Source organism: Dreissena polymorpha, chromosome 5 (genome assembly GCF_020536995.1).
Source record: "Dreissena polymorpha isolate Duluth1 chromosome 5, UMN_Dpol_1.0, whole genome shotgun sequence".
Classification (NCBI taxonomy): Eukaryota; Metazoa; Mollusca; class Bivalvia; order Myida; family Dreissenidae; genus Dreissena; species Dreissena polymorpha.
In genome coordinates this window covers 114217960-114245726 of record NC_068359.1, presented here as the reverse complement: position 1 = coordinate 114245726, position 27767 = coordinate 114217960, and the positions used below count along the sequence as shown (strand labels likewise).

General features: G+C 34.7%; 1 protein-coding gene across 6 annotated transcripts in view; it reads left to right on the top strand.

Moving 5' to 3' along the window:
• The window catches only part of LOC127881935 (uncharacterized), a 66071-nt gene extending 47812 nt beyond the window's left edge, over positions 1–18259 (top strand). For 2 of the 6 annotated variants that reach the window (XM_052430173.1, XM_052430169.1), the window contains exon 7: positions 18007–18259. In XM_052430173.1, coding sequence (XP_052286133.1) covers positions 18007–18191 — 185 coding nt within the window. In that variant the 3' untranslated portion in view covers positions 18192–18259. Of the gene's footprint in view, positions 1–13075; positions 13156–14143; positions 14216–16757; positions 16849–18006 lie in introns of all 6 variants that reach the window. The other 4 variants (XM_052430175.1, XM_052430172.1, XM_052430171.1 and 1 more) reach the window with 4 other exon arrangements.
• The last annotated feature ends 9508 nt before the right edge of the window (positions 18260–27767 follow it).

Below are 27767 nucleotides of genomic sequence, written 5' to 3'. Positions count from 1 at the left end.
CTTTTTTCATATCTGAAAAGAATCGGATCGCGCTGCTTCAGATGAACAAAGAATGTATCTTAGCCAAAGTTAATAAATAAAATTTAGGCACTAAGCAAATCAATGAAAGAATTAAAAAACAAAAACGTAGCTCACAATTGCGATACTGAAAATATCGATTGCAATAGAAACTGTACTGTATATTATAAGATTACATCACTTTTTGACATTGAACAAGAATCTTCAAACATACAATTTAGTAAACAATTCGCCTACCTCTTTGAAAACTTTAATGCTTACAGCAATACAATTAAAACGAACTGCACTTTATTTTATGTTCGTTTATCCCTTTATCTCATTTATTGTTAACCATTTTTATACTTTTTTTTATTGAATGCTTGCTGATTTGATAAGTGGGAAATAATTATTTTTTGGCAATAAATTAGTTATCAGAGATGAAACGGCGTCAGGGAAATATAATTATCGTGATTTTAGTTATATTTTACTGTATACGTGCGTCAATACAGTGTATTATAAGAGAGAATGATATTTATACACCCGATTTCTCAAAGGTGACGTAAGTAAACAACATGTTTGAGGACGGTTTCCCTTCAATGACTATTTTATCCCGACGTCTACGATCTTGAAACAAAGAACCGGGGGAAGCACAAACATTGTATAAACTAAAAGGCGAATTCGTTTAAATGAAATATAAACATACAGTTGCTTACGAGGTGAAAAAATGCTGCTATACCTTCACGAAAATCAGTTAAACGGGACTATCTAACCTCACTCAAACCCAGTTCGCTCCCGTTTACGCATGCCCCAAAAATATTATCGCAATAACACAAATTTAGCCAGATTATTAATATTCATTTTGTTGTTGCTGTTTTTTTACTGGGGGGGGATGGAGGTGGGAGTGGGAGGGTATGCGCTGTTTTTACAGAATGGAAGTGTTATCACGGCCTTCACTTAAACACATAACATTTTAAGTTGGTTAGCTGGTTTAACAATTATTAAGTGCAAATACCAGTCACTGACAACTGCCTTAAAAAAGGATAACATTACCGATCCTCACACAACGTGAGTTAGCCGTCCATGTCTGGACATTATTTCTAAAATATAATGTTCACGTTAGTAAACGGAACGACGACGACACCAAAAACCACATCGACATATGTCTTGTGAACTTCAGCGGTAGAGTGTTATTACTCGTGCCCCACCCTGGTGAGGAAATTGGCATAATGCATGAAAACGACGACGTGTCAAGTAATCGAGATAAGTGGAACACGTTTCTTAACCAGGTGACTCATCAGGAAATTCCCTTTTTTGTAGCCAAATCCGTTTGTGTTTAGCAAAGTCTTCTTTAAATAACGTATTTTCCTTAAGCAATATATTAAGCTTTTGTGTAGTACACCCTTTTTGTGGTATATTCTGTTGTTGTGCAGTATTTCCTGCTTTTGAGGAGTATGTTATGCCTTTAACAAGTTCATTCTGCTTTGTTTAGTATACATTGTATTTTGATTTTGTGTTTGCTACAAGCCATTTTTAATACAAAGTCCACAATGGCTGTAATGACCTGAGAAAACACGGTTATTTTAGTAAAGTCTCATTTCACGTTGACATGTTTGCGTTTGATATATAATACTGTCCAATCTGATTTGGGTTAATTGAGATTCACTGTATTATGTTTTATTCGACCATTGACCTTGAACAGTCTGTCTGTACGAATTGTCAAGTTGAAAACCGGGTTTTCAAGACCTGTTACGCGATGGAGTCTTTGACTTTGACACCTCTCGAGGTTTCTGGGCCAGATGCATGCCAAAAGATGTACGTTATACGAGTGTTTATAGTTTCTTATTGCGCAACGTCATTTTAATTATAATGTCACTCGAGGACCAAAAGGACTTATCAATCACTATGTTACCGTTCGGATTGTGATAACCGCCTTATTAAAAAATTCCTTCATCATGTTTGTAAAGACAACTATTCGTCAAGATATGGGATAAGAAAATCGTCTGTAAAGGTATATGAAATTAGACCCATGTATTGTGTATGTTAGGTTTCGATATGTTGAAATGCCATAAATATTGACTGCATGCAATATTACATCGATTGACTAGACAATCATGCCCCAACGACTCGTGCAACGTATCGTTATTAATGTTCTATCAATCCAAATGAAACATTTGCAAATGGATTGTTTTTTCACAGTTCTGCACTCCTCACAATAACGAACATATAGTTGGTCGAAGTTCGAGCACAGTTCAAAACAGCTGCTGTGATACGGACCGGTGCAACATCCGTATGGAACATCCAACTCATATTTCAGTTTTCGAAATCAGTACGGCACTTTCAGATTCATTTTGACGCGCAAGGTTTGCATAACACGTCTGAATAAAGAAGGTCGATGTCCTACTTGCTTACATGAGAAGAGAGTGCGTTTAAGATCTATGATTGGTTCGCTTGGGCTACGGCAGTAATAACAGACGATGAATTTGGAGTCGCGGCAGTGCCAGCCGAGGACAATTTAGAAACGATTTTCTCAAATTTCGACAGGCATTTCAGAGTTTATAGTTATCGCTACATGAAAGGACAATATTTTCTCAACACAACGCCTACCAACCATATCCGTTATGGATTACATTTGGATTGTAAGCCGAACTCTGTCAATTTGGGGAACAAAAAAGAAGGTTAAATATGTGGCATGCTCATGAACAGCGTTAATGGCACAAAGTGTAGTTGAAGGCTGATGGAGATACCAGTGACACTTCTTACCATCGAGCTTGACGTGCTGGTTTGCAGCCAAATAAATTGACCACGTCTTATATCTAATCATTGGGTGACAACCCTCAAGTCAAAATTGCCAGAACACATGAAAACCCTTAAAGCAACACAAGTACTGTACCAAGTGTTGCATAAAACATGAACTTATGTCTCGCCTTTAAAAAATGTGTGACAATTGCAGCGAGTTTAGCCATTTCAAGGCATCCACTTTTTGTCCCGTAGTGGGTGGGGCACCGAATCAACGAGGGGGCATCACACGGTGGGCGCGTGGCTGCAGGCGTAGACCGAGTAATCGTTGAAGACATCGGGGGAACCACCGTTGCTAACGGGGCCGTTGGGGTCACCGACGCGTCAACTACACGGAAGCAAAGGAAGACGACAAAGTCGACGAAATGTTCAACCAGTTTGAGCATGTGGATTTTAACGACATAATTATCGTGACATCGAGTGCAAATAACCATGAATGGCTCGTAAACTTGAAAATAGGGTGTAATACAGTGAAATTCGAAATCGACAGTGCTGCAAGCAGCAGTGTCATGTAACATGGAACAGAAATACATTTGAAAAGACAGCGCCTACCACAAGGATAGATTGATTATTAGCGCTGTCAGCTGGCCAGCAGTGAAAGCGCAAGGAAATATAACGTTGCTGTGTTAGCATAAAATATCAAGCGTTCCATTAATTTTCTGATAATGAACACTCCAAGAGGTATATACTTGCTTGGATGGGATGATTCCCTTAATTATGGTTTGAACTGATAATGATAATACACACGCTGCAGTGTTCAAATCATTACAAAATTGCACGCGCAACACAAGCTGATGAACAATTCAAAGTGCTGGCAAATGCAATCATTCGAGTATGGCCAAAAACTACGTGCAAAGTTCCCGTGGAAAGCCGTTTCATTTGTGCAATACCGCGAAGAAATATAAATCTACAACGGAGTTCTTACCGAGGGAAACGCGTGTGTATCCCGAAGGAAATGAAAGCAGAAACGTTGAAAGCAATAAATAAGTCACATTAAGGAGTAATGATCTTTTAAAAGAGGACGAGAGAGTTAGATCGGCATAAACAACACAATTGAAGATCGTGTAGGAATGTGTAGTGCTTGTCTTATGCATCGAAAATGACCCTATGATCATCCAACCAGGCCCTGAGTTACCCTGGAGCAAAGTTGAAATTTACTTATGCGAACTCGAAGGTAACAATAACCTTCCTTTTTTTCCTTCTTTGAGACACGCCGAATTTCGACCCTTTCCCCTATACGTATTTATCTCCTCTGACAGAAATTTTCCCCCAAGCGAGATCTAAAAACAAGCTTTATTTTGGAAACCTTTAATTGCAAAATTGTTTATTCCATATCCACTGCTTTTACATTGGGAATGGGGGCAAAATACCGGTCCGAAATTTTAATGAAAAAAAAAAAACTTTCAAAGGTATCAAAACAGTGTATTTAAAGCCAAATTTTGAAAGGAAATCTCGGGAAAGGACTACATATAGATAGTTAACATGTTTGTTAGAATTAAAAATAAGGTTATAGATTTGCCGAGCAACAGATCAGGATTTTGAAAAAAACAGTATTTTCAATAATTGAGCACTGAGTTTTAAATAATTTGTTCTTGAAGTAATGCAAAACTATTAATGGTTCATTTGTTGAAATAAGTAAAATTGAAACAACAAATCGATCTCATTATTTAATTTTACCCTATCCAGATTAGTAAAAGATGTTAAATTAATTTTTTAAGACTTTTTTTTATTTTCCACCAAAATCAGGCGTTTCGTGCGATTTTTTTCCCTCAGGCCTTTTAAAATTATTATTATAATAATATTATTATAAAATAAAAATTTCAAAAATAACAAAAAAAAATCGCTTATCATTGAAGAATACTTCTCCAACTTCATGGAAGAAGCATAATTGCAAAGAGAACGAGCCTCATCTTAAAACTCTTCAAGCAAAACGTGAATCGTTAAGGAATCATTGGCACAATAATCTCGGAAAACGGTCCACAGTTCACCAATGCTGAATTGCGAGAATTCATCGAAAAATATGGCATCCGCTATATTACGTCGTCACCTAAGCACCAACAAAAAGGGCCTCTCCGAAACCAACCGTGAAATTCTAATGAAAACGTGTAGCGAAACAGGGGACGACATCTACTTAGCCCTGTTAGAAACACACAACCGCGACAACATCGGATTGTCGACGCGCTAAAACAAGTATACCTATGAAACAAACAGCGCGACCACCCAAAACAACCCGTGAAAATGTCACACCGAAGTTGCTAGAATTTCGTGATCATCAAACATTCTACTACGACCGATACCCGAAGAGCAAGGACAATATTTAGCCGGTGGACGCAATTAGAGCTAAAACATCATAAGACTGGAAACCTTCATAGAACGTGAAAGTGTCCCACGATCACATATCGTTAAGGCATGCGAATCGGGCGCGAATATCGCCGGAACACGGACATGTTAATGAAAACAAAGGAAGAACCACACATTATCAAAATAAACTATGATGTGTACAAGCCGGCACCCACAGCGCCATCAGAGACTGTAGCAAAACTACCATCGATTACGCCGAATCAGGAAAACAGTGCTAGTTCAAAATCGATCAAAACCATAGACACGCCGGGGAGAGGTCACAGAAGTTCGCAAACCGACACGGTTAAATGACTATGTGTTATATGTGAAATGCACAATATTGTCCTTCCTTATTGTAGTACAAAATAAAGACATTGATTAATAACTATAATTTGGTAATATTTATATTTGTGTTAGTTAAGTGTATTGAAGTAATGCATTATTTTCTCGAATTTGTACTATCGTAATACGCACATTGTGATATTGAATTTAGATACTCTGAAATCCTTTACAAACTATGAAATCCTTGTGCGTTCATCTAGTCAAATCCAAATACACTAGTCATGTATACATTTTTTGCTGAGAAATTATGAGAAATGAACAGTGTCTTCACGTTTTTGTTTATTTTGTAGTTAATTATAGTTCCTTTACAATACGTAAAATCCCAACTGGTTTTGCAATAGATTACATTAAGATTTAAATTAAAATTTCATCTTACTATTTAAAGGCCCATCAACGACTTTGAACGTTACATTATTTAATTTATAAGTGTTTCATCATTATCTCAAAAGAAGGTTTCTTAAATTTCTTAAAGAACGGGGGATGCAATATACCATCCTTACAACCATCATATTCATTCTGATCATGTTTAACCTTTTGCGGTTCTAGTAAACATGTGCAGTGTAATCTTTTTGAATCAAGTGAGTTTCCAGTTTACGTTGATAAAGTTTCACATGCTTTTTTGCATGGCCCAGTTCTGCCGTTGGTTATTTTCTAATTGAATTATATCCATGGGGTCAAAACAGGGGCCAAGTTATTTATGAAGACTTGTGTATGAAATTGCGATGAACTAAAACCATCTTATCTGAAACCGAAAGAGTTTCGATTTTATATTTGGTGTGACAAATTGTATTATTCTCCAATTCTAAGTTTGTTCAATCAAGTCCCTTTGATAAAAACTAAGTACAAAGTCGCATGATTTATAATACTTATACATTAAATAACCGTTTTTTTTTTCAAATCATGCTCATGGGATCAAAATAGGCCCCATTTTGTGGTTACTTGTTCATAGTTAAAACATAAATGTGTGCTTATACTGTCTTATACTTCATCAAGCATGTGTGATACGTTGAAATGCTATATAAATTCCACAGTTATTTCACAAACATCACATAATCTGTACATAACAGACTGGTTTCTACATGTATTAGGTGATCGACCTAGGTTCTTAGGCCCAGTTGTTTAACAAAAATTGAGTGAAGAATTAATTCCTGTTTTGAAAACTGTTTTTACGTTTTTCCATTTCAAAACTATTTTATGTATGTATATTTTGTTTTACAAACTAAATGATTCCAATATGGTGTATGTTAACAAATAGATTTAACATGTTCTTTTACTTATAACGGAAGTGTAATAGTCTGGTACAAAAAACAATCCATTATTGTATTTACTGTTAGTTGAGGACTTAACTTTTCCTGTCGTGTAATGTCATCATGTATGTGCGTTTCATCTGTCCGTCTGTCTACTTCTTGTGTCGAATATAAATCAAAACATTCAAATGTACGTGAAATTAAAGATAAGGATTTGAGAGGATGTTCAGAGTTCAAGGACCATAACTGTTTTAGTTTTTACAGTGTCATTGCTCTTTTGTTTGTTTTTACCAACTCCAATGGTATTAGTATTAAAGTGATTACAAATAAAAAACTATATTAACAGAGCATGAAGGGGAATCTTTTGTAGTTAACGGTATTTTTTTTATGTCAAATCGTTTGTAATTAGTCACTTATTAGAAAAGGCTGGTTAACATAATTGCCTTACATGAACCAATCTCTAATATCTTATAGTATATTTCAAAAATCAAATATTTCATTACAACTGAGATTAAAAAATAGTAAAACGTATGAAAGGATAATAACGAAACGTCATTATGAGGTGGATGCGTGCATGGATTCTTTAACTCTTTGTTTTATTTTCCTTTTGAAAGCCTTACGACTAGTATTTAATTCATTGTATCAAAATGCGTATACATATTAACGGAGAACATTTAGAGTTATGTAATTCAATAAACACATAAACGTGTTTGTTTTCCCAACTTTGAAGGTGAATATCACAAGTATGTGTCAAATAGATACTCGTTGAGCTTTTTGAACTTAGAGTGTTATAACTTGTAAGATACCTACATGTATCTCACTTTCAGACGCACATGCCTCTGAGATATCTACGGTAAATATTGATCACTTTCCAAAAGTATTAATGTTCATGGATAGTATGATCTTAGAAAAGTTGCTTTCTTTGTACTTTTTTTTTTCGTGTGTACATTAATTTACTTAATGGAAACTTATCGAAAACTGGATTCAAAATCAACTTAACCGTTTGTGATACAAAAGGAAATAATAAACTGGCATGATATTTTTGTCATCTGCGTCCATACCCAATTGTTGTTTAGTGGCTTATGAACAATGTGAATAAGAACCTTTGAGGGTTGTCATTAATGCAATACATAAATTACTATATGACCATGTATTTTGTTATTGAAGTCAACTGGGCTAATTTTGATCCTAAAACACTTGCCTAGTTTGAATCTTAAAACATAACTAAAAGTTGTGAGCAAGGCCTTATAACTGTAACGTTTTTATCGCATACTACCGGTAACAAATCGTCAGTGTGACTTTAACACTTTCAAAATCGTGCCGTCTTATCTTCAGTGTGATAGCATCCATCTAACCCCGCTAAAAACGTACACGAAGCCAGCTCAAATTCTAAAGCACTTGGACATATAACAGGACGGTCGTGGTATGTGATTGCTTATTTTTGTTAACGTTTTTACCAAAATGCATTGGTTGTTTTGTCTTATTTTATTACCCAAAATGGCTGAACTTATTAGTGTAACATAACAATCTTGAAGAATGTTCACTTCTTTTAAACGATAACCATGTTCCTTAGAAAACAGAATTTCAAACTCAATACATAAAGCCATATAAGGAATGACAGAGAAAATTCATTGGAATAATATACCCAGCCAAATAAATTTTGTTGATAGATGGTCGCAAATCCCATGATATACGGTATAATCCTAAACAAACTAATTAAGTGTATAGTTATTGTTTGTATGCACTGCAATTCTCATGATTATTATCTATATACTTTATCTCAGATATATTATATTACAGAACAAACAAAGGGAAATAATTCTTTCTTAAAGTAAAGGGTTATAGTTCTTGTGCAAGGCAATTCTCCTCATTGATATATACACCAATGAAGTTTTATGTTATAGTATCTGAGATATAGCCCTAAAAAGTTATAGCATATAATTACAACAACTGTCAGTTTATCTTACTCAAGAAAGTGTGGATTGGCACTCCTTCTCATTTCCTTCAACACACACATGCAATTTTATACTGAAACCTTTTATCTGAGATATAGCCCTTAAAAGTTTCATCATACAAAAACTACAAATGAAAATAACTCTTATTTGCGAAAGTGTATATATAGGAGAAACATATGTGTGAACAACCAGATACACAGACAAACAAACATACATACATATTCCTATTGGAGACCTCGGCGTGTGCGCCTAGCTACGATGCAGAATGAAGCAGGCATACTATGAAATTCCCTTCCCCCAAAAAAGATTGTTCATTCACAGTTATATACCCACCCTAACACCGTAACACACACACACACACACGCACGCACACACGCACGCACGCACGCACGCACACACACACACACACACACACACACACACACACACACGCATACATCCATGTAGTATATATCATGTATAAGTTGATATCTAATATAGTTTCTGAGATACATACCCAAAATGTTTGTGACAGAGGGACGGACTGAGGGAGTGAGGGACGGTCTGAAGGACAACGCAATTCAATTCAACACGATCGGCCGTTTGAAACATAGTTTTAACAATTTTGTTCGTGCTTTAAAGATGTCATTATATTTTATTGTTATATTAAAACCGTTCATATTTCTATGTTATATACGTGAAGTTTCACATTTTCGACAACTTTTCGATAAACATGGAAAAGTCACGAGCGAATTTCGCGATATTTTGTTTCTTCAGGAACAACAAGAAGTATGTCGACGCCGTTCGTGATTACCTGCTGTATTATGTTGCTGATATCTTCCGTCCATAGCCAGAACGAATGCGCAGACTTGGACACTCAGGCGTGCGTGCGCATGCATGCAACACAACCGGGCCTCTGCGGAACGGCGATTGCTGAATCGGCGTGCCTCGAATACTGTGGAAAATGTAGAATAGCTCTTAAATTGCGTAAACTTAATTCGTTTTTTAGTGACGCACGTTCTTTAGACCAGGATCAGCCACACAAGTATTTCAAAGTTGCTTTTGAAACACATTCCCCGTTCTTTATAGTTTTATCCCTATTAAATGTTTCTCTAAAAAATTACAAATTGCGTTAGTTATTACTTATAAGGCATAATTTGGCGATTGTTTTGTTTGTACCTGTTAACGAACGATCGGACTAAGGATCTTGTTGCACATATAATAGTCCAATCACGAACACGCAAACCGACCTCAGATATATATGATCCAGGCTCCACGCTGCCGCCACAGACGACGACGATGTTCCTGACAACGACGACAAAGCCGTGTGAGGACATCGACACGCTGGCCTGTCAAAAGATGCAACAAAGCAAACCAGACATCTGCCTCGACGACAGTCTCGCTGAGCTCGCCTGTAAACGATTCTGTTGAAGATGCCGTAAGTGAACTAAGAACATTATTTGCGATCTTAAAGTCCAGCAGTCGAGGGTGTTTAGCCCATGAATACCAACGGTGATTGTTAAACATACGTTCTGATATAATTACAAAATGAACCATTAGAAAATCAAAACTCGGCTGAAACAGTATTTTTTGTGTTTAAAATATAACAGAAATATAGTTATAAACATACGACTAAATATGATAAAACCGTATACACAGAAACTTAGTTGGAAAAATATCACTAATGCGCCGTCAAAAACAGTTGACTTTGTTTAAAAGGTTGCCATGACTGAAATATCTTTTAAAAACAACATCACACATCACATTATACCCCCCTCTCACTCCCCCCTACCCCCCCACCCCCCAACCCCCAATTTTTTTTAAACATCTAATAACTCACCACACCTCACATTATACCCCCCTCTCACCCCCACCCCCTTCCTCCCACCCCCCAACCCCCCAAAAAATAAAAATAAAATTTTTTTTAAACATCTAATAAATTACCACACCACACATTAGACCCCCCTCTCACTTCCCCTACCCCCCCCCCACCCCCCATCCCCCCTTAATTTTTTTTTAAACATCTTATTAAGGACCACACCCCACATTAGACCCCCCACCCCCCACAATTTTTTTTTTATTTTTTTTATTTTAAACATCTAAGAAATTACCACCCTCCCTACCCCCCCCACCCCCCATTTTTTTTTAAACATCTTATTAATTACCACACCCCACATTATACCCCCCTCTCACCCTCACCCCCCTACCCCCCCCCCACCCCCCCCAAAAAAAAAACATTTTTTTAAACATCTAATGAATTACCACACACCACATTATACCCCCCTCTCACTCCCCCTACCCACCACCTCCCCACCCCCCCTCAAAAAAATAATTTTTTTTAAACATCTTATAAATTACCACATCCCACATTATACCCCCCACCCCCACCCACCCCAAAATTTATTTTAATTTTTATTTTAAACAACTTATAAATTACCACACACCACATATTACCCCCCTTTCACCCCCACCCCCCCTACCCCCCCCCCCCCTCCCCCGCCCCCCCCCCAATTTTTTTTTTAACATCTAATTAATTACCACACCCCACATTATACCCCCCTCTTACTCCCTCCTTGGTCATGACAGGCAGATGACCCCTATTGATTTTCAGGTCACTAGGTCAAAGGTCAAGGTCACAGTGACTCGAAATAGTACAATGGTTTCCGGATGATAACTTACATTAGGTCAAAGGTCAAGGTCACAGTGACAAAACACGTATTCACACAATGGCTGCCACTATAACTGACAGCCCATATGGGGGGCATGCATGTTTTACAAACAGCCCTTGTAACATTTGACGTAGACGGTAGGGAATGTTAAAAAAAACTCTGTTAAAAGTGCGGTGACCTTTTTTATTTGTGTTTTATGATGGCAATACGTAGATGAACATATTTGAGCAGTTTCACAGAATCTATTAGACACAAAAAATGTAAATTCCATGTATGTGGTTACAATAATAAAAAATGACGATTTTTGGGTGACATAAAAATTACATTTTTTTTTCTTTAATTTAACTTGTGTACTCCATGATATTGATAGTCTGTGATGTAATTAAACGATGTATCTTAGCTTATATAATATCTATATGTTGCCAATTTTATAAGTTGTTAATTAGTTTTACGCAATTTAGAGATTTTTCAGTTTCATTGAAAAAGTACATGTTATATAATGGTGAATAAAATCAAAACTAGGCCGGTGACCCTATGTTTTAATTTCATTTTTCATATAGTATTTGTATATATATCTTAAATATAAATTTTGGACACAATTTATTTGATGGAAAAAAATCAGCAAAACTGCAGCAACACCCCTTAAGAAATAAATACATTTTGATCATGTGATATATTATTTGTATATACTTGTGTTTGCAAGATCCGAATTTTTCGATCCGAATTTAAATTTTAATTAGAATTGTAAGTTTATTATAAAATTGTTATTAAATATATATAACTTAACATGCAAAACAAACATGTCATCATGTTTTCTGAGTTAAATGTTTGAGTGGTTTTTTGTATAACAAAAGAAGTGGAAATATTGAAAACATTGAAGATAATTACATGTAGCATTTTAAATGTTGAAACGGTCGTTACTTTAACGGATATTAAAAGGGTTACATTTTGATACATTCAAAATAACTTTAATTTAAACATTTGAATACTTATAATTCCCGTTCAATTTCTTTTGTATGCTGGGAGATTTACAAGTTGTACCAATAGAAACTACAATTAGTATAAGAAAAAAATAGTTGTAGTATTAATTGTTTAAAAAGAAGTAGCCGTTTTATGATTGACCTATAAGAATCATCGTAGTTTGTTGTATGATTTTGTAGCAGTAAAGTTAAACAGTAAGTATAATGAAATGATCTCACAATTGACGAAACTGGCATGTGTGAAAGAAAGTGAAGCCCGTATAAACAACAGTATTGTTTGTAACCTATATAGCCCATAACAGTGAAAATAGTAGAACTGCTCTTGTAAATGGCGCACTAGTGAGTATTAAAGAAAGTTTGTTTATCTTATTGAAACACCTCTGATCATAATTCCTCATTAAATCGTTGGTATAACTGTTTGACTGTGGTTGCAAACCAGCATCTTTTTTGTCCGTTCCTCCTCTAATTACATGAAAATATTCCAAATATTTATACAATTCAGCTATTCTCGAATTCTGATCGTTGACAATAGTTGTATCTTGAAAAGTAACTTCATCAGTTTTCCTGCCGTCCTGCAGTTTTTCATTTGTGATAGAGGCCGTGCTGTCCCTTTTCAGGTTTTGTCATTTAATTCTGCATATTTCTGCTAATCACATAGAGTCCCATTGTGCATAAATCTCCTTCTGCTACGAAAACTGCGTGCATCCTTGAATTTGTGTTTGACAGGATTCTATCTGTCGACCAGTTCTGCTCCATATTATGAATTTCAGCGGTGGAGTGTTACTCGTGCCCCACCCTGGTGAGGAGCTTGTCGGAATGCAGGGCGACGACCATGTGTCAAGTAAGCGAGGTAAGTGAAACCCATATAAACCCGTGGTAAAATATCAGTGTAGGCAAATTTGCGTTTCTGTTATAAATATTTCCTTCATGAAGTAAATGCATATGACATTCTGCTTTTGTGAAGCATTCTCTGATTTTGTGTTTCCTAATGAAAGGATATGTAGTTATTAAAGGCTCATAAAAGGTGACTATCCGTAATTATTACCGATTTTTAAATATTTTTTGCATATTTAATTTATAAAGGTTATCAAAAAACAATATATATATATATATATATATATATATATATATATATATATATATATATATATGCTATTTGACATTACCATAAAACATGAGCAATACAGCTTGTTTTGAGCTCAAAATACAGTGTCCTCCAAGTCAATTGTGTTTACAAACAATCAGTTTATTTACATCGCTGTTTACTCGGGATAGAGCAAGCGCTCCGGTCACCAACAATATATCGTTGCTTTTCAACGTTTTCCGGTATCACTCACAAAGTAGGTCTCTTCTAAATCGTTAAATCGTTTGTATTGATGTAATAAGTTACTTTCTGCTGGTAAAAAGTTGTTTAAAATAGAATTTAAATTGAATTGTATTTCGGCTATTTTTAGCATACGTCTCCGCTTTGAGGCTACAAAGCTGTAAACATTTCTTCCAATTATGAAACGGGTATATCTTTCATAATTCTTCACAACGTTGCACTTAAGCTGTGTTATTATTATTATAATGCAAGAGTAACTGAAATCCGGTAAAAAATAGACCAGTTTATATGCATATTAATTGGATTTGTCACCTTTTGTGAGCCTTTAATTTTAAAACGGGTTTAATGGATTAGTAAAAACATGGTAAACGTAAATTTACGTTTCATTTCTCGCTTATATGTTATATTTTGGTATAATTTACTGACCAATATGATTTGGATAAATGCGATGTACTTATGTTTGTCGTTTTTTTTCGAGCAGTTACACAAGCAATTTACAAACGTGTTTTTTCAGGCTTGTTACGTGATGGAAGTCTTTGACTTCGACGCTTCTCATGGATTCCACGCGGGATGCATGCCAAAAGACGTAATGGATACAATTTTATGTATACTTCTTAATTTTAAAAACATGTTCGAATTACTTTTACTTATGAACAAAATATAGATCGAGGACCACAAGGACTTATAATTTCCCGATATGCCCATTGGGCCTTAAGTAAACGCTTAATAAAAATACTTTCTTTTTGTGATCATGTTAGTAATGACAACTTTCGTACGACCATCTCTAAGTTCTTTAAAAGGGGACGGGCGCTGCTAAGATTGACTCAATGCCATTTAGAGGAAATTATGACGACAAAACAGCAGAAGACAAAGACGGATCGGTCGAGCCCGCATTATAAACGACCGCGCATTCCTCTCCCAGTCTATAGTGTAGATATGAGAAGTAAGATACATGAGCAAATCCACCGATCAAGTTTCCAACAAAGGCAACCACCATAGGAAAATGCTACGACAGGACACTATGCGCATGGCAAGGTCCATGAAATGAGTCACAAGCTGAAATGCTACCACTGTGACATCATCGAACTAGCCAAGGTCAGATAGCTAGGAAAAACATCCACAGACGAAGGGAGCAAGATATGTTTTAACATGATGGATTTTATTCATCGACACGGATTTGCTTGCATCCTGATGAAAGAGAAAGTCAACAGCGGCATCAAATGTACCCTATTTTACAGCAGGCTCATTTTCAAACTTGTCAGCGAAACATCACAACATCACCGTCATGCAGCAGGTAAACACGGGATAACACGATGCAACCACAAAGACCGTCCAGAACAGCAACATGGCATGCTCCAATCGGGCAAGTACAAAACCAGATCGATATCTTACTGGCAACGTTAAGTGTCAAGGCCAGCAATAACAATTCGATTACAAAATGTTTCTTGGCGCAGAAATCGGGAATGACTTTGACTAAGTGCTTACCACAATCAAGCTGAAGTTTGAGATCAAGTGCATCACCAAGAGCAATCGCATTAGATTTAAAATGGAGAAACTGTGAAGTCCGAAACCATAACCAACAACTTCAAGGCAATACTGCTATCATCGGCCGAGTAAGTTCCTGGGAGGGACAGAACAAAGAACAAAGCATGGTTGACGATTTTGATCATGGACCTCTGTGACAAAAGAAAAAAAGCTCAGGCATAAGAAGGTTGCCAGCCTAAAAACTAGGACAGAATACCAGGAGGCTAACATGGAGGTAAGAAAGGAGGATGCTAAGGAGGAATAGAATCAGTGGCGATATATCAATTTTGACAAGCAGATGATAACATGCAGCTGAGGAAGGCCAACATCATCCTCAAGACCGTCACGAAGATCACTTTGCCTGAGGCCAGAGTTTTAAAAGACGTTGACTGGAACACTCTGACAAAAAGTTCCGAGGTCCTAAACAGATGGATGGTATACTGCATCGACTCCTAAAAAGATCCGCTATAATCAAGTCATCTTCAGAACGACGACCATACCAGAAGCGGACGACGGAATTCCTTCAACAATTCAGGCTGAGACGGAGGAGGCAGTGCACAGTCGGACGGCGGGATAATCTGCGGGAGTGTCCCTTACGAGATAATAAAGAATTGGAAGCGACTACAACTGCACCAATGAAGGCACTTTGCTAGAAGATCTAGGAGGATAAGATGTGATAAAGGAGCATACCAAATCTCCGTTCTTCCCCCTTAAGAAAAACGGCAACCATTAGCTTTGTGAGAATAACTGCACAACATAAAAACTATAAACATCAGAGGTCCCAGATAACTCATGCTAACATCATCTTATTCCGATTGAAAGTACGAGAAACAGGTGGCAAAAGAGTATGCTTGCTTAAAATCTGGGGAGAACCAGTTAAACATATCTTCTGCAGAGTTATCATGGAGAAAGACCTTCAAAGCCAACGTTTTCTCCTCCACAACTTCGTCGATTTAAACAAAGCTCTCGACCCCCGTTGGCGTGATTGCTGGCAGGCGTTGAGAGGGTTCAACATTGATGAAGAGCTGGTGCAGGTCTTCAAAGAACTCTATGGAAAAGCAAGCAGCACTGTACTGCTCAAAATACAAACTGTTGACTTATGTAAGACATCAGTGGGTGTCCGTCAGGGATGTCTGATGACCCCCGTCCTGTTTAACCTTCTTCCTGAAAAGATAATGCCGGCAACTTTCCAAGACAACCACCTCTCTTTATCTATCTGTTGCGAACATTTAACGAAGCTGACATTCAATGATGACATTTACCTCATGTTTTGCACAGGCAGTGAACTCAACAACCTCATGAGTATGTAGTAATTAGTTTGTCTAGAACATGACAGCAACACGTTTTGGCCTTCAAAAGTCCTTTCTGGCAACCATCAAATGGCGAAAATAGGCTTGGTTTGGACTCGCTGGGCAAGACTGTACTAAAGACCAATATAAACAAAGTTGCCATCGAGGCCGTCGAAAAAAGAGCTGGACCAGTAACAGGAAAGATGATGATCATCATCATGACGGTTATGATATACAACCATGTAACGACGACGTATCGATATTATTGTTTGATCAATGCAAATGATAACTTTATAAATCGATTTGTATTAACAGCTGTGCATTCCTCACAATAACGAGCTGATGGTTGGTCGAAGTTCGAGCACGGTCCACACCAGCTGCTGTGATACAGACCGTTGCAACATCCGTATGTAACATCCAAATCATATTACGTCATTATACGAATATATTTGTAATGTGTTTATAATTCCCACAACGCGGTTATAAATATTCATACATAATGGACAAATATTTATTATGACATACAAAGGGTACCAACTAGAAACGTCATTTAATGGAACAAAAACCTTATATCAGACAAAACCAGCTCACTTAGCAATTTTATACAAATGTAAGCATTTAACATACTCATAACGAAATTGTGATGTAAACAAACATTATCAAATAATCAAAGGGAACGGATGGTCCCACATTACACTTTTTCTCTCATTATCTTTTACGTCACAAACAGGCTGTTTATTGCCAAAATTGACGTTTGACCTCTAAGTGTGACCCTGACCTTTGAGGTATTCAAGTAGACGATAAACGCGAACATCAGTCTTCATGTTTGTTCATTTGAAGTGAGTTATTGCTAATTTAAGTATGAATGACAAAGTAACAGCCAGGACATGGCGTTTGACGGCAAAATTTGAAATTTTAACATTAAGTAAGACCTTGAAGTCTGAGGTAGGGAGACAGGTGTTACACACCATATGTTGTCTCCTCATGGTGGTATTGAGTGGAACGTTATTTTAAAAATAAAAAAAAGTTTCAGAGAGGACATGCTGTTTCATTGCCATATTTGATATTTGAACTTCAAGTGTGAAATTAACCAGTAAAGTGGGGAGGCATGGTTTACACGCGACACGTCGTCATATTTTGCATTCGATTTATGGCATTTTGTTTTTAAAATCCATCATATATTCAATATAATGGCTGAGACAGGAATGTTCAAGATGTGCCGTAGCCTTATTTAACATTTTGCCACTTAGTGTGTCGTCAAAGATATGATATTGGTTTTACACGCTACACATCGTCATATGATTGTGGAAATAAGTGGATAATTCTTTTAAAATCAATCAATATGTCAGAGTTATGACTGATACAGCTAAGACAGACGATGAGAGAGACGGACTGTGAACCTGGTACGTCATAATTGATATGAATAGGGCAATATGAAAAGTACACATAGCATTTTAACCAGTCTTGAGCGAATGCATATTGATGAAATAATGACGAGTGTAACAAATCTTGGCAAGTTTCACTTTATCGACAAAATATGTATTTTCGAGTGTTACTATTTCAGCGGCAACAACAACTACTGCTCGCCCCACCACCACGACTACCTATCATCACACTACCCATCATACTACCCATCGCACTACCCATTCCAAATGTGCGGATCTCTCTTTCGTCTGTTCTCTGCTGACGACTTGTTCTACTGCGCAACACCACACCCAGTGTCCAAAAAGATGCGGTGATTGCCATTAGTTAAAAATTAAGAATTACCGTTTCTCTGTATTCTTTAATTAATACTATTAAATCAGGACAATAATAAACGTGTTGTTTGAGTTCAATACATACAAACATGCTAATGCACGCTATTGTCTTATTTTCACAGTATTATAGAATGACGTTAATCACTGGTACCATACGAAGATTTATAGGGCGGCGAAATAGGCGGACACCCTTCAGAAAATAATGGAGAGTAAGTTGGTTCCTTTTTCCTAGTTCCTTATTCCTTATTCCAATAAGGAATAGGAACAGTTCCTTATTCCTTATTTAGTTTAAACATATTTATTCAACAAAGTGTTTTACAACATACATAAACGCATCTAAATTTTCTTGGATTGGAACGATAGCTAGCCTAGTAGGGTTCCTTTCCTCATTATTCCTTATTTAAGGTAGCGCACCTCTAATGATTTCCCGCGATTTCTTCGAAGGTTGAAGAGCCTACTATTAGGTGCCGTAGCCTAGTGGTTAAGGCGATAGACTAGAAATCTTTTGGGATATTCCCGCGCAGGTTCGAATCCTGCCGACGACGTATACTTTTTTGCGACGCGTTTTATTTATTTTCTAACGTAATTTGATTAAATATGGCATATAAGCTATATTTATTGTTAAATATGTTGCAATTTTTATGCACATTCTTCAATTATTAAAATTAAAACAACGTTATGGCGAAATTGGGTGATTTACTGTTGAAAATACGAACCATGCATGTTGCATTTTTATTTTTATTTCAAAAAGTAAACGGTAAATCTGTATATTTCTTGGTATTTTTGCTGTATATAGTGTTTCTATAAAAACTAAGTTTAAAATATGACTTAAATGATACTATTTTGAATTTTATGACACTTTGTTTTTAACCGACCCAATTTTTACTTGGCTGAAATCACTTACATTTCATGGCGCTCTTCCAAAGATAAAAATTTGTAAAAAATAAATGTCTGTAAAAGAATACTTATTTCATCTTGTTTAATCTTTAAATACCTTTACAGCATCTGTACACACCAACTGCATGCCCATATTTGGAAATTTGAATGAATTATGGAACTTTTATATACCCCAGGGGTGAAAATAAACTGGACAAAAGCCGAGCGTGGGGTGGTTTTGAAAAAATCGGTATATTTTTTAAAAAAGCATGGAAAGCCTACCTACACATTTGCATGTAGTTTAGTGAAATGATGCTGATTAAGAAAATAATTACTTAGATTATATTTAGATATGTGCCCATTAGAGGTGCGCTACCTTAAGCTTAACATATTTGATATAGGGTTTTAAAGCAAAATAATGCATGCACTTTTTAAGCAAATCAAAGCAAAATAACTCGAATACATTTACTTTATGTATTACGTTTCATGCCCATTTTCTTCCTCGCGCTTTCATAGGATTTCTTGTTAAAACCGAACCGATATTTTCTAATTCGAATACCAACTTCCTATCCACAAAACCTAAAGCATATAACATAATTTTATATGTATGTTATATAAAAGTGCAATCCTGTACATTTCAACATGTCTGTTTTTATTTATAATCCAACTGTCCGGAACATTTGCATTCGTCATGTGCCGAGGTTAAAAGTCGCCGAATGTACCGTTGGTCTGCATGAGCAAAAAAAAAGCGCATATTCGCACTAAAATATATAAGACGAAAACACACCTTTACAGCTGGGATGCGAGCTTTTTCGTTTCAATTAGAAAATAAAATAAAATATTGAGGCATTTCGATGAAACTTTTCAGTCTTCTAGAGGCAATTGAACAGCTGATTTCGGTGCAGCTTTCTTTTATGGAGACGTGTTGAAATCATTTTGCATTCTTAATCATATCTCTTCGTAACAGTTTTTGTATGAAAACGGAACATGTTTAGTTTTCAGCTATCATATAGTCTTGACCAAAGTTCAGGGTCAAACAAGACTTCAAGAACTGTACAAGAGATATAAATAACTAAACATCGCAAATACTAACAAATATAAAGCTGTGCTATTCTAGACTTATCCAAATTTAAGTACATGTATCCGAAATTTTGGCCTCTGAATGAGGAATTGGGCGTTAGTCGGAAGCCTGTATTTCGGACAATCACTTTCGGATATGTTAAATTTAAGATGATGTGTGGGTTATTTGTATGCATGATAATGTTATATGGACGTATAATGTCGCATTTCTTTTCATATTCTACAGTGTATTTGATTATACAATCTGAAAACAAGCATGATGAAGACGATTATAAGAAAATGGTATTGCCTAACTAAAACATACATTAGAATGAACCAAATAATAGTAAATGTCGATGAAAATCATGGTTTATGTGGGTTCGAAGTTAAAAAGATTTATTGAAATATATTTCTAACAAGTATTATTTAATACTAACACAGTTCCTTATTCAGTTCGAATAAGTAATAAGAAACTGGTTCCTTATTCTTTATTAAAATCGAATAAGGAACTGGCATTTTTATCCTAAACAAAATATTAAAATGAACCAAAGCGACTAAAAATCAATGAAAATCATTGTTAATATAGGTTGGGTATCAAAAACATCAATTGCAGCATATCTCTACTTAGATTCATTTAATTATAACCTAGTTTCTTATTCGGATTGATAAAGGAATAAGGAACTGGTTCCTTATTCCTAATTCAAATGTGATAAGGAACTGGCATTTTCTTACTTAACAAAATATTAAAATGAATCAAAGAGACCAATAAATCAATGAAAATAATTGTTAATATAGGTTAGGTATCAAAAATATTAAATGCAGTACATCTCTACAAAATTTCATTTAATAAAAAGTAAATGTATTCGAGTTAATTTGTTTTGATTTACTTCAGAGATATTTGCATTATTTTTCCTTAAAACCCTGTAAAAATGCGCTACGCGTGAATAAGGGATAACGAACAGTTCCTTATTCCTTATTCGAATAAGGAATAAGGAACTAGGAAAAACTTACTTACTCTCCATCATATTAAGCCTATTTTTTAACGAACACAAACCTATTAGTTAGTGTTTTTCTGTAGTACCTTACATTTTCTTCATCACATGCTCTTTTCGTTGAGCAATTTGTTTCGTTACACAGACACTATCAATTAAGGAGAATTCTCGTCAACACAAAAAAACAACGTATTTTTGAGAAAAAATAATATATTTTTATCCGAGACTCACTTGAGAAAGTCAATTATATATTGTACAAATCCAGTGTCTGCGCCGTACTACATTTTTTGTCATGAATACGCACACTAAAATATGACATTCAAATTATTATTTTGTTTTGATGTGTTGTGGTCAAGTTCAAACAAAAATGTATCCGTATTTTTCATTCAATTTAATTTAAAACTATATTAATAAACTTTTTGGTGATTTTTTGATGGTTTTTTTTCACAAGGAATCCATATATTGCATTAAAAAAACTTTATCTCCACAAACAACCAATAAGCTATTGAGGTTTAAAAGAAACATTTACAGTTTATTGTCCAGTAAAAATCTATACCGCAGACAAATACAAATAGCATATTAAAACGCTTTTCAGGGGTTTCACTGGCCCAAAAAAAGTTGTTGCCACTTTATCGCGGTGTGAAAACCGCCCGTAATTCAAACTTAATCAATAAGGACAATCATTTAAGGAACCTTACTACATTAATGAATAATGACATTTACTATATTTGTTTTACTCTGAGAAGTATGTTAATACATAAATAACAATAAGTACCTTCATAAGTCTTAATATTAAAAGCTTTATTTTTATATAAATAACATGTTTTCCACTTGATAAACCAGAAAACCAACATAATATAATAACGTTAACAATAATGTAACAGTATGCTGCATAAATGTTTCAGAATTATTTATTAAAACCTAGAATCACACAAATATATATCATCTGAAAGGAAAAATAAACCAAACATCAGAAAAAAAAGCATCTCAATTCAATTTTTTTAGCAATTTATACATTTGGTCATTTGGACATAATATACATCATCTTCTGTTTGTTATCAAAGTTCACAAATTCTAAAACAACAACTTTTGTTAAAAGGTTTTCTGTTAGTTGGGGTGGTTGATTTCCAGGTTCAATTAAATGAATATTTTTTCACATCTATTTCTTGACAGAAAGACCCAGGATAATTGCCACCATCCATTCTTGTTGTCTGAAATAACACAAAACATATTTGTACAAACTATATACAACAAATCAACACATAAATGTCACTATCTTTATATATGTCCGAATTTTAACATATCCGAAATATAGTACATCGAGTGAAGGACCTACTTTTGATTTCAGAAATAGTTGGTATCTAAATTCAAATATATCATTCCCAGAACATTTTAACAATGGAACTGTTAAACACAAATGCCTGTTGAAACAAGTTAAGATGTGTTTTTGTCATGGTATTGATTAAAGAAATAGCGTCCCTAATAATCGTTATAATTATTGATCTTCGCGACAGTTTATCCCAGGATAACATAATTGATAGTTCAATGTCATGAAAGAGCTGTTAATCCGATAATAACCCCCATAAACTTGACTATTTTATTTGGACATTCATGGCTTGAAATCGTTTTAGAACCTGTTGATTTTTCGATTTTTGAACTTTTGGTACGAACCAGTTCGGAACAAAACCAAAGTTTCGTACCCATTGACAATAACGAAAAAACACATATTATATGCACAAATTCGTCACAACAACTACATTAAACAACACATAAAATTTTATTCTCTAAAATATGACCGTATTTGTGCGTAAAATATGGAAGGTTTAAAGTTGATAGGCGTAAATGGGTTTCGCTTTCGAACTCCTGTTAAATTAAAATCGTTCTTTTCTTATTGCTTTCATAATATTTTTTAGTCATTTTAATACTATCAATTTTATAAAATTGTAAAGAAATAATAAAATATTTACTTACAAATCGATTGCATTCAGGATTTTATTTGACGGTTGCATAATTATTGGGAAATAAGCAGACTTTGCTGATGAAAGCGTTGTAGCGTTCATCAAGTTCTTGCACAAACAATGATGGCGTAGCTGTTGGTAAATTCCAGCACATGTACACGATGAAGGAGGTTCGCGTATTAATGTGGGTAATTAAAACTGGGTTTAGTATGATGATTTATAACTCATTTGAACTTTTTCTAAAACCCGGCAAGCGTTTCGTGTTTAAAAGCCACCTTTTGGCATCCGAAAAATAAAAGATTTTTTTTTGGTTTCGTCAAAAATTGGAGTCGGCGCGGGTCCGAAAATCATTTTATTAAAAAAGTTTCTGGCCTAATGTTGGATAAAACAGCTGGTACAAATAAAGGTCAGTTTAGCTAGTGACGAATTTAACTTTCAATGTGAATGAAGACTCAATATATCCACCTTAAGTGCACGAGCATTGACATGTTTAGAGAACCAATGACCTTCCACAAGCTAGCTTGAAAGACAATCTGATAGTGGTATTTTTTTCAACTATTTGAAAAGTGCCAGATGTAATCAAACCTATTATTATAAAAATTTTTATCTTTGTTTACTGCGATTCAATTATTTCAATGATGTTCATACAAGTTTTGTAAAATTCATGTATTGCAATTTTTGTCAAGCAGTTTAGCTAATTTCATCAAACAACAATTTCAGTGGTGATAGTGAACATGATGATAAACGTGTATGTGTACCGTAAAGAATGATGGTCGTCCATAAGCCAAGCTTTTGCAGAACGGATATAACACTTTAATTGCTCACAGTAAAACCCAAAGGTGTGTCCCAAACAGTGTTTTTTTCTATCATATTGACGGCCTTTTTCAAAAAGAAAAAATATGCTGAGAACTATATCATACAAATATTCATTTATAAAGATTTTGATCAAATAATTCAATTCATTTAAGAGATAAAAGTGGATATTGATGGTATTTTCACTTTATGTTCCATTTTATCACATGTTGTTTCTTTTCAAAAAGCAACGCATGGCATTTACGAAACAGTAAGAAGCCCTAAACGAAGAAAGATAGCTGGAAGTAGATTTATTTACGAACATCATTGCGTATTATGTGGAACCAAAATATAAAATCAGAATGAAGATAAACTTGATGAAGAATGTGGTATTGTTCACAGAATAGAAACATTCGACTTTCGAGCATCAATTAAAGCTCTGGGCAAAAACAGAACTGATGATTGGGCATGTGATATTCTTGGTAGCATTGAAGTTCTTAATGATCTTCCGTTTGCAGAAGCACGCTATCTCCAAAGTTGTAACAGTAACTTTAGAACACTAAAGAACATACCTGAAAAATACAGGAAGAATAGTGAAGTCAATCAGAAGGGTAGAAGCGGGCCATCTAATAATGCAAGTTCAGACGAATTTTTAGATCCAATGAAATATTTAGAAAGCCATGAAAATGAACAATTAAGTGTTGTCGAACTGGTGAATATTATGAGTGAAAAATGTGGAAATGATTCGTACAGCTCGGTTTATATGCAGAATAAAATATTGGAGTACTTTGGAAACAATATCATTATTGCTGAAATCAATGGAAAACACGATGTTGTTACATTCAAATGCCATCCTTCACTCGTTTTATAAAAGAAACAAAAGTGACGAATGTTAGACTGAAAAGGCAGAAATCATATCTACAGCTGCTAGATTATTCCTAAACGATATAAAAGCCATGGACAATGGCAAAAATACTTATCCCCATGCCTCAGAAATTGCATCCTTAATTTCAAATATAGATTATTTACCTGAGAGTCTGCATTTATGTTTTCAAAAGGTTATTGGGAATAATCAGGGAAAAAGAAAATAGCATCGATTAGACAAACCGTAGTGCAAACAGCAACACCACGGAGTTTAATCTGTCCGCTACAGCTATGGTAAGGGGTGATGCTACATAATATGTCTGGATCAAAGATGATGGTTGAATGTTTAAGCAAACTAGGTAAATTGAAAATCAAAGTATCTCTCTTTTCATAGTGGCTGAAAGTAGCAGATTAATTTGAGAATTATTTCAGTACGACTTAATTTTAGGTAATGTTTTACTATAAGTATGTAACACAATATAGCCATTTTAGATGTATTTTTTAACTGATTTTACATTTGATTAAACAAATCAAGATTTTTAATATTTATGATTTACTTATAATATAAAATGGTGCATAATCAACTGCACTAACCTATTTGTATGATGATCGAGTAAAAGAAATTTAATATTACATAAATCATTTTTTAGTTTGGCGACTTGCTGATGTAAAGGTATTTTATTTGGTTTTAATAATATATTAGTCGTGAAACATGAACAATCTTATTATATGATCTCTTTTTCTTTTAAGTTTCAGTGTCTTATCAGGAAGTAGGTACTTAACAGTGCTCTTGTAGTAAACACGGACTGGTTTGTTCACCAGCATGTGGTGGTTGTCGTGGCACAGGTTGCTCAGATAGTCCTCTCCTTCACGATGCAAGTGATGACCACTGAGACAACAAACTAAAGTATACATGCCGTTTGCGTTAAGACTGTGGTAACAAGCAGTAAAATGTTGCAACATTATTTTGTTTGCAGTGTTTGGTTTTGAAATTGATAAATTTGGTAACGTACAAAAATGGTAACGTTAACGTAATTTACATTTAAACATTTTCTTGACACCTTGTTTTTAAGATTATATTAGCGTTTACACTACTTGTTTATTTAAATTTTATGATAAGTTCATTTTATAAGGAAATTCGTAAATTTGGTAACATACAAAATTGGTAACGTAAATTACATTCAAACATTTTCCTTGCAACTCATGTTCAAATTTCTGTTAGCGTTTACACTGCTTGTTTATTTGAATTTATTATATAAGTTAATGAAATCCGTATCTGTATTTAATCATTTTTGTGTAAGAATTCATCATATAAGCTCATATGTATATGAAGTAACAAATACTTCACCGACTTTTAAAACGTCGTTTCTTCATGAATACTTCATTTTTTCGGCAAATGCTGCAACAATTTTTTGTTTACAGTGTTTGGTTTTGTAATTTATAACTTTGGTAACGTACAAAAAGGGTAACGTAAATTACCTATAAACATTTTCCTTACAGCTTGTTGTCAAGATTCAAATAGCGTTTGCACTACTTGTTTATTTAAATTTTATGATAAGTTAATGACATTCGTAAATTTGGTAACATACAAAGTTGGTGACGTAAATTACATTCAAACATTTTCGTTACCACTTATGTTCAAATTTCTATTAGCTTTTACACAACTTGTTTATTTGAATTTATCATATAAGTTAATGAAATCCGTATTTGTATTTAATCATTTTTGTGTAAGAATTTATCGTTTAAGCTCATATGTATATGAAGTAACGAATACTACACCTACTTTTAAAACGTCGTTACTTCCTGAATACGATTATTGTTGTAAGTTATTGTTTTATATTATTTTTGTAATTACTTCACATGTTAAAATGTTATACTTTGTAATGGTAGCTCTATGCATATCTTTTACATCGATTAACGCGCGGGTGGGGTCATGCTATAATACAGATCGGAGTGTAAATATGTAATAATAAATGACAAAAAAAAATAAAACAAATTGAGATTATTCATACATTTATTAAACACAGATTGACACCAAAATAACTACAATTTTACAGCATACAAGGTCAAGAGAGCAACACATATTGAAAATACAGAGATGTTATTACGAAATTATTCAAAGAGCAGGTGCTCGTAAACTATATGCCATAAATCAAGTTTCCGATGAGATAAATTTGCAGGGTTTTTCTCCGATCCCATACATATATACTGATTACAAAAAACTAAAAAACCCTGTGTTGCAATTTGTTTGACGTCGAGGTACATATACTCATAACTTAAGGGGCCTATATAAAGAGTTACGTTTTCTTATCTGCTTAAAATGCAGAATTCATCCAGAAGAGAAAAGGAGCTTTAATATTGTATTGCAATACATCTCAAGAAGTAATTGTGAAATTAGAAAAGAAAAAAAGATCAGTCTGTTGACAGACTATGGGTATTCAAACATTAGCGCATATCGAACCTAATTCTAATACCAAGCATTTAGTGGTCTCTATACATGAACAATGTATACATGAATTGGTTGCTATATTTTTATAGAACTATAGAGACAAACATTCTAAGACATGTATACTATCCGAATATTGAGTTTAGTCTCTTATTTGCTCGTCCGTGAGAATTGTATTATTTAATGGAATTGAGTTTGCTAAGGTAGGAAAATCGAAATTCCCCAACATATAGTTCACCCTACTTGCCAATTGAAAAGTTAAAATATATCACCTTTATTGTTGTGATTGTTTTCGATTTACACCCTACCATTGGCGCTACTATAATACTGCATGGAAATCATATTCTTTGTTTTACTGTGATTTTCCTGCAGAAAATGTTCAACAAATAACTTACACTATGTTTACCCAGCGAATGCATAATACGAATACAATAACATAAATGAGGAATGTAGCATTCAAGCTGATACAACTGCTATGAAATATTGAAAAACATTACAATTCCAACATTAGTCTAAGACCAATTTTGATGAATATATATAGTAAATTACCGAAGAATAGTTCCCTATGTGTATACATATCA